Below are 9,377 nucleotides of genomic sequence, written 5' to 3'. Positions count from 1 at the left end.
AGGAATTACACTGTGCCAGTCATGATCATTTTATATAAAGTATAATCTATCAGGGCTTGTTTAATACAGACACAATACATTCTATAATGTAACTTTCATTATATCAACCTTCTTATGAAGAAGGTCTTTCCCCCAAAACGTCCTATTCTTCACTCACTTGGCTGTCTAAGGTCATGCAGGATTCTGCTGCACGGGGATTATTAGGATAATGGGCTTTCCTAATTAAAGGTGACAATAAAGTTTGATAAAAACTAGACAATCCACATATTAAAAATGAGAAAGGTTTTGTAACTTTGGTGATTTTAAACGCACCTCTGTTGTCAATCACATCATGCGCCGTGGCGCTGTTTCTTGACTGTAAACAAGAGTCACTATGCCCCGCATCATGGTGTGAAGAACGTTGCGTTGCCCCTCAGTTGCGTCCTTGCGAAACATCCATCTTGCGCTTGCGCAGTGGGCAGCTCTTTCCGAGCGGAAGAGGTATCTTCCAGAAACGGTAGCTTTGCAGTCCTTTCTGCTCGCGGACAGCCATCATGGTGAGCGCTTGAAGGGAGCTAGCGGGGTCGAAGTACAAAATCAAGTTAATATTAGCAGGGTTTGTGATAAATAAAACGTTATCGGGTAAAATGGGAACATGTGGGGAACCACGTATAAAAAAACTAGGAAGGAAAAGCAGTTCACAATTAGTATTTTAACCTTAAGTTGTTCTAGGCGGCCTTTCAAAACGTGGTGTGTGGATCTGTAGTCGAGTTAGGCCGGGCTTCCACTCTAAACAAATTTATGCCATGGGGACTTAAATAGGTTTGAATCGCGTTGTTTACTTGAATTATATGAGTAAACAACGTCCTAAAATGTATAAAACACGAACATATGTTGAAAAGGTTAACCAAATTAAATACATACGCTGGTCTTATGTGCGTTTTTCTTTCTCTTGTATTGGGGCATAACCCGATGATATTTGATTGATGTTGCAGTCTAGAGAACCATGTCATATATATAAATATATATATATATATATATATATATATATATATATATATATATATATATATATATATATACGCTGGTATGTGTGTGTGTGTGCGCGCTGTAAACGCGTGTTTAAAGTTAGCGTGTTAGCTTCCACATGTTTGGCACTGCTGGTTGCTTCCAGTAGGTGTTAAATGTTCAATCCATGTACGAGTCCCGGTAGTCACAATAAATAAGCACACGTTTATTCCTAGTACATATGCATAGTAAACACCGGTAGTGTATGACCATAATACCGCTTTGATTGTATCAATAGGAACAGTATAATGGGGCTACTCGAGTTATTGCTATGCTGGTTTCACTTACTAGGCAGTGCTTACAAAGGTACCACGAAATGTTCTTGGCAGGACAGTTGATGAAATCAGCACCTCCGATCACTTTTAAAGTAACAAAAACGCTTACTCACTGCCAAACATGAACTACTTTAAATGTGAAATGACACCAGTATAGAATTCTGACCTTAAGATTAGTGTTTTTCGTGTAGGGAGAGAGTTATTCATTGTTTTACTAACAATATGATAGCCAATCAGAGTGCTGTGTCTTGACAGGAATTTCGTGTTAGCATTATAAGGACAGTCTTAAATAGATGTGCTACATATTGTCAGTATGCTAATTCTGTTTGTGTTGAGAGATTAAGCAAAGCCTGTGGAAAATACATTTAATTAAAATGGTACCCAGTGCATCGTTGAATAGATGAGTTTATGTATTGGTAGTGGTGTGAGATTTAAACTTAAGTTTATTTGAAAATAAGCTTTTTAAAAATGTTTTAATTGTTAAATTGCAGGTGTTCAAACGTTACGTCGAGATTGGCCGTGTTGCCTACGTTTCTTTTGGCCCACACGCTGGCAAGCTGGTAGCCATCATTGACGTTATTGACCAAAACAGGGTAAGTGGTGGCAAGCCTTACAAGTTTTAATGTTTCTAAAAACACATTGTGAAGTATGGAGTTGAGATTTATGTATGTATTAAAAAAAAAACCCTGTCATGTGTTGCCTTTGCAGTTTGCTAGTTTTGTAATTGGTGTAATCAAGAACACTATATATATAGAAAAAAATAGAAATGAAAACTGTTACCAAGAAAATCTCTAGTCACGCTGTTGGTACTTTGAAAATAACATTGAATATTTAATCGCAAAATTTGTGTGCATTGCAGGCTCTGGTAGATGGCCCCTGCTCTGGTGTAAAGAGACAGGCCATGCCCTTCAAGTGCATGCAGCTTACTGACTTCGTTATTAAGGTCCCACACAGGTAAGCATCTTGAGGCACTTAAGATTTGGCTTTTCAAATGTCCATTGTTTTGATACAGAATCTGTTATATTGTTACATATGGTTGTAAGATTATGCTGTAAGTGGGTTCTAACATTTGGAGTCTAATTTTTTTACATTTTTTTTTTTTAACAAGTATAAATCGGCTAATTTCAAGGGACCAGCAAAAAAAAAAAAAAAATCAAGTGCAGCGCATACTGTCAGTTTTTATTGAAGTTAACACTGAAATGAAATTTCAATTACATTTAAAAGTACTGAAAAAATACAGCTAAAAGTGATCTTATAAAGTATACAGCTGAAATTAACTGCACTTGAAACCTGCATGTCCCATTCTGATCACATAAATTTGTAAACAACACACTATGGCAACTCGAAAATGCATTATCGGACCTGTAGTCCCCAAACAGTACAGATGTGCAATTTTTCTTACCAGGGAGAGCTCAGAAATATTGTTATGTGAGTTCATTATGTAAGAAATAATTTACAGTAAGTGACTGTTAAATTGACTGGGCCTTCTAGAAAATCCTTCTGTCTGTTTAAACAACAATTTGCAATTTTAATCTTCCGTATAAAGGCACTTTAATTTTCATTCACCTACTGCCTAGTAAAATTTATTCAGGTTGTACTGTTGCATTTTAATAGTGCAGTTGATTTCCCCACCACCCCAACCAATGCATGTCAGCACTTTCTTTTCTTGGACCAGTTCGAGGTAAACCTATAATTGAGAGCATTCTTGCAAAGGATTAACATCAGCATATTTGTGTCTGTCTTGCAGCTGATTTTCTGAATTTCCTTTGTTAAAATGTATGCCGTATTTGTACAGAGCTTGCTTGGGCGCCAGCGAATCTACTGGTACAGGGTGGGCGTAACAGACTTCTGGCCGGTGCTGCTCAGGAACTTTGCAGTTTTTAACTCGTATAATTGAATACTAAGTCAGTGTAACAATCTTTCTGCATTATTTAGAAGTATAAATATTCTGGTAAACAAATACAAAATCACAATACTCATGCTTTGACAGTTAGTCAGTATTAGTCAAATACACATTTAAGCGTATAGTAATTTGGGCAGTGTTCAAAGGTTCGTTCACTAGCCAGGAGTTTAAAATTACCTTCCAAGGTTCATCAGGCGGAATTTACGCACTCTGGTGTTACTTTTTTTTTTTTCCTCGCAACAGAAACCATTGGACAATTTGTGAATACTATAAATTGCATGTTATTTTGTATAATGCATATTACGTAAACAAATGTTGTTAAAATCCACTACCAAATGTAGCACCTCTATATTGCATTGCTGCTGCTGTGGATGGAGCAGGGTATAGTATGCCAAATCAGTGGGGCAGTACCAGGAGCGGTTGTAGTGCTTCAGTAAAATATGTACTGAATACCTAGTGTACAAGATAGTGTAAGAGAAGTACTATGATAGAATATGTTTGAAACATGCAAAATATACGCTAACACTAATCTTTAATTTTCAAAAACTGAGCACTGTGCCCCTCCCTCCAGCTTTTGTTATCCAGAGGCAGACCTTTAATTTCTTAAATTGCTATCTCAATAGCAAAGTGTTGTATAGCAAAACACCTCTGCTGTTTGGGTTTTTTTTTTGTTAAATGCCCAGACGATCAAAAAAAAGTTGATTGCAAACTGCGAGCGACTCGTATCATGGAGGTACAACCAATCTGTGGGGTCACTTGACAAGTGTAAGTTCATGTTAATAGTTTAGTAGTAGTAAAATGTGGCTGACTGATAACCTGCTTGGAACGGGGGCTGTTAAGTCCGCTGGAGTTGTGCTGCTGCAATGCAAGCTTGCTGTATATATCGCAAGCAGCATCAATTGTGTAAGTGAACTTGCATTTTTATTTTTATTTAAACATGTGAATGTTTGTTTTAGTCCATTTCTTCGAGTACCAGTAAAATATAGTAACTGTGATGATGTCACCAGTAAATTATGCAAATTAGTACCATTGATGGTTTGAACCTTCCTTCGGTAATGTTTCAAGCCTTCGAAGGTCAAAATGTACCCTTTGTTACAGCCCTAATAATAATTGAAGACATGCCATGTGCATTTATTTTATTTTATTTTTTGCAAGTTGAGTTTATTCATTGTGACTTAATTTGCATGTCTGCTGAAACTCAACTGGCGGCTGCACGAATGAAAAAAAAAAGCAATGTTTCAGTAAGACAGCTAAAAAAAAAATAATTCTCTATATGAGGATGGTGGGGCAGTTTTTTTTTGTTGTTTTTTAATAGATTTAAGTTACAAAAGTTGATTGTTTTACTGTGTAAGGGATTTAGTCACTACACTGCACACAGTTTGTTTTCAAAAGTCATTCTGTCTGGCGACACACCTACTTAAATCGTGCAAATAAGGCAGAAGTAGCAAATAAACAGTTGGGAGGATTAATTGTGTGTTTACATTAAAAGGGATGCTATTTAAATTAGTCGGGTAATACATAGCACTGAACCTGTTTTATAGCAACAAATCAGTCGACACGCCATTATCAGAATCATTATCATATTTGATTCTGGTTATTATAATGCCAGTAAAATGCTAAACTTAATTTGTGGAGTACTGTACATAGGATTACTCATGTGACATTGCTGGACTGTTACTAAACTGTTTTGTATTTAATATTGTAATGCCAGTATTAAGGTAAACAAGTCTTTTCAAAACACCTTTTATTTGTGGATTGAACTACAGTGTCAGTGGAAGACTAAATATGATTCTCACAACTGTGCTGGATATTTGTTTTTGGTTGTAATGTGATCCTTAGGTTTTCGTGCATATTTTAATGCCCGCAATGAGCAAAGGGAAATCTTTAAACATGACAGGTTTGAAGTGTCTTCAGGTGCTTCTAATTACTATTACAGGAACTGATTTGAAAAAAAAAAAGTGGTAGTATTTGTTAATGTAATTATTTTAACTAGCAACATTATATTCATGTTCAGGTGCCGTATTTAATAAGTTGATAAAATGGGGTTAAAAATTTGAATTGGCCATTTTTGAAAAACAGAATTTGGTATGCCCAAAAATTGGGGGGGTGTGAGAGAGAGAAGAAAGAATAGGAGTAGCCCTAAAGATGTTTAGGCAGTGCAGACGCCAGTGTTTTATACAGTAGCGTAAAGCAATTTTATGCATTCCTAGCAAATTGCGATTCTGTACTACAATTCCGTCTTGCATGTAAAAATTGACCCTTTAGTATGTTTTTAATCAAGTGTAGTGGATGTTGACTTTTTGGAAGAGATGCAATGAATTGATTGATTGATTTCGTAAATACAGTAGTTTGTAAAGTATTGGTTTCATCTTTGTAGATTTCAAAATCCAAAAAATGTATTAACAGATTCGATTCACATTTAAATTGTAAATTAACATTAACTGAATTAATATAATTAAATGTATCAAGTTGTAATTTTGATCCAGATCAAATCACTATCAGTGTAGCATTGCTATAAGTGAATAAACAGTGAAAGTATTTAGATTCCCAAAATCCCATATACAGATTTGCATATTTGGGAGCAAATGACGCCCCCATTGCTGTACCTTTCATTTGTAAAAAATAGACCCTCAAATAAAATAATTTAGACAATCTTAAGTCTGATTTAATTCAGACAGTGGATTAGCGTCAGCTGATCTGGAATTTGAATAAAATTTGACAGCATCAATGCCACTTGTATGTGGGATATTGGTGTGCAGACTAGTAACATTGAGAGGCAAGAATACTAAGTCAACTTTTAAGTCATTAATACTGTTCAGAACATCACGTTTGTCAGACAAATGGGATGGAAGTGCACAAAAAAGGATTGGAGAAAGGAGTGTATGTATTGACAAAGAGATTCGATCACTGAACCGATCCCTGACGCAATTGGTCTTCCTGGAGGATTTAATGAGTTCTTACGGATTTTGGGAAGGCAGTAGAAAGCCAGACAAATCTTTGATCGTAGGTGTAGGATTAGTTTGTAATAACAAAAAAGTGTGTCCCTTATTTGAGAGAGTATTTCAGTTTTGTATTTTTCTGCTTGCATTACAATAATTGCTCCACTTTTGTCCGCAGGTTTAATAATTCTCAGTTGTCTTAAGGCAAATTGTTCTTTTGTTAAATTATAATATTTGGGTCGTTTTTTTTCTTGATACATCTAGATCTCGATTCACTTAGTTAGAAAATGTCACAATACTAAGATTCATATTTGGAAGAAAATAGGATTTCTGTTTGAATGCTGTTTTCTTTTCATTTTGCATATGAGTCCATGAGTTTGACAAATTAATTTAAAAAATGCAATTGACGTGTAGACTTAAAACAATCTATCTTAAAAACATTAACATTACTTGTTGGAACAAACAAGAGACCTTGATTTAAAACAGGTAGTTGTGGAGGAGTCAAAGGTGTATCCGATATGTTTGACTGCCAATTTTTATTTCTGTGGCGCCGTATTCATATGTTTTATTTCTCTGGCCTCCATATCCATATGTTTAGGCTTCCTAAAGTGGAATTTGTTTTTTCTGTGATCCATTCCATTTTGTAAACTGCCTTTATAGTCTGTCACATCTCTTAGTAATTTAAGTTTATATTCTTTCAGATCATTTTGGAAATAGTCCATTGTATCCTTAATTTTCATTTCACTATAGGCTGCAGGGTCCTTTTTCTCCCTTAAGGTTTGTTCCAATGTCATCTCTTAAGTTTCTCCTTCTCCAACTATGTCTGTTCTATTGTTAATAAATTGAGGTACAATGCACACTTGTTAAGTGTGTTCCCATTTCTGAAGAAATTCAACGTTTTGTATTCCAAATGCAGGTGCTTTTTGTATCCAAAGTCCTCTTGGTATTCTCTTTTCCCTCCAGTATTCTGAAATCGTTATTGTATGCCACAAAAGTCTCCTTTTTTTTTTCTTCAAAATTCTCCAAATTATTTACTTGATTTTGAATCAGTAACTCCTGTTTGGAGTTTTGCATTAAATTTGCAAATGCTGAATATGGCAAAATTATGCTTTCCTCAGTCATCTGAATAAGAAAGACATTCACTTGTTTCTGTAAGTTTTGTTATTTCACCAAACAAACTCATTTTCAAGAGGAGGTGTAATGGACTATTACATGTAAACTTAGTCTTTTGTGCAGCCCTGGCAATTGACATTTCCCTCCGTTGGTCATAAAAAAAAGTTTTATAACTGCATAACTGCTGGTGCTACAGAAGTGTTTGAAAAAACTTTAAGCACGGGTGCTTCATCTTGGGACAACTACATGCAATTTTATGCTTCCTTTTGTTCACCTGAAATCAATGACTGTTTAAGGGTGATATTCACCTTTCTTTTCTATGCTCTGAAGAAGACCTATGGGTAAAAACGTGTTGGCTGTGTTTACTGTGATCTTTTAAAGATATGAAATAGACTATTAATTTTATTGAGAACTCAATATGGACTTGATTCTAACGGGAGTTGCTGTCTTTTTTTTTTCCCCCTTCGTGGCCGTCCCCTAGAGGAGATTTTTATGCAGTTGTCCCAAGATGAAAGCACCCTTTGCTAATAAATAAATATTCTTAATCTGAGGCAGAGCAGCAAAATGTTTTGTTTAAATTTTAAAGTAAACTTTAAAATTAAAACTAGCATTTACTGCACATGATAGTGGTAAATGCCCCATTTAGTGGTAATTTTTTGAATGTTAATGTGTGTGTTTTTTTCACTTTGATTAATTTTTGGTGTTTTTTTTTTCCTCCAGTGCAGGTCAGAAGGCAGTGAGAAAGGCCTGGGAGAAGGCAGAAGTCAATGAGAAGTGGTCTTCATCCAACTGGGCAAAGAAAATTGCGGCCAAAGAAAAGGTGTGTAATTGGTACTCAAAGTTCTGCATTCAGGTGTCATCCAGCAACTGTAATCAGACTTGAGCGATTGCTGTTCCCATTAATTGAACACACCTTTAAGCACTAGGGTACAACTCAATAGAACCTTTCACTAATTGGTCTCAAACTGTTATCAGGCAGTGGGAAGCTGCTTTTAATTGACTCCCATTTGAGTCCTATTATGTATTTTTTACATTGCCTTTTTCTGGTGCACTATGAGAAGATTGTAACTTCATATTCCATACATTTCTCATAGGGAAAACTATATTGCTTAGCCAAGTGTAGCAAGACCTGTATACTTTTGCGTCTTGTTTTTCAGTATGAATGAAGATTTAGAACACAGCTATCTAAAATGTAACTTTTTTTTGTTATTACAGAGGGCCAAAATGACAGACTTTGAACGTTACAAAGTTATGAAGGCCAAGAAAATGGTATGTTCCTTTTTATAAAATGGTGGTGGTGGGGGAGTTATTACCAAGAGGAGCAATTGAGTACTTTTATCAGTGGATCCCACTTAAGATGCACAAATGCTGCTTCGTTTTGCAAACCAGAAGTGTGTGACTTGAAACATGCTAAATTAAAGCACGAAATCAAATACTTTAGTTGCTGTTAAATTAATACTTTTTTCTTTTTTTTAAACAGAGGAACAAGATCATCAAGCATGAAGTAAAGAAACTCCAGAAAGAGGCTACCAAAGCATAAAAACTGCTGAATGATGCTAAAGTATTGGTTAAAAAATAAAATTGCTTGTCAAGTGTGTTCCTTTTGTATAATCAACAGTTACAAAAAATAAAATAAAAAATAAGCTGTTAGCTGTGTGATATGCATCATAAGTTAATGGTATAAAGGGAATAGTACATTTTGCCCCTACTGGACAGTTGGTGATTTTGGAGTTAAGTAAACATTTCACAAAACATGGTTACAAAAATTTTATAAAAGTAATGGAGTCAAATGATATTGCAAGATTTGTGGTGTAAACAGGACAAATAGTGATTTGGTAGCAGTATAAATGGTGTCTTAGGACTGAATAAGTTACTTAGATATGACTTTGGTTCAGAGGTTGAATGTGCCACCTGGTACTGTACTTTAACAAAACTATTACATTTGGCAGACTTAATTACTATTTATATACTGCTCTACCATTTAACGTGTTTCCCCAGTGACACTGAAGACTAAATATGCTGCTAAAGAAATATGTACTTGTGCTATTGTCATGAAAGTTAGTAACGATTTCACATACTGTAGTTGGCTATAGATTATAC

The 9,377-nt window shown here is 35.2% G+C and overlaps 1 protein-coding gene across 1 annotated transcript; it reads left to right on the top strand.

The window, feature by feature from the left end:
- Positions 1-439: 439 nt before the first annotated feature.
- Positions 440-8,927, top strand: LOC121313362 (60S ribosomal protein L14-like). The gene is made up of 6 exons (XM_041245785.1): positions 440-536; positions 1,814-1,915; positions 2,182-2,276; positions 7,998-8,097; positions 8,493-8,546; positions 8,758-8,927. The coding sequence occupies exons 1-6, from the start codon at positions 534-536 to the stop codon at positions 8,815-8,817; spliced, it is 414 nt and encodes a 137-aa protein (XP_041101719.1). The 5' UTR covers positions 440-533; the 3' UTR covers positions 8,818-8,927.
- The last annotated feature ends 450 nt before the right edge of the window (positions 8,928-9,377 follow it).

Source organism: Polyodon spathula, chromosome 3 (genome assembly GCF_017654505.1).
Source record: "Polyodon spathula isolate WHYD16114869_AA chromosome 3, ASM1765450v1, whole genome shotgun sequence".
Classification (NCBI taxonomy): domain Eukaryota; kingdom Metazoa; phylum Chordata; class Actinopteri; order Acipenseriformes; family Polyodontidae; genus Polyodon; species Polyodon spathula.
Note: the sequence above shows the minus strand (reverse complement) of the source record. Positions and strands in the feature narration are given on the sequence as shown.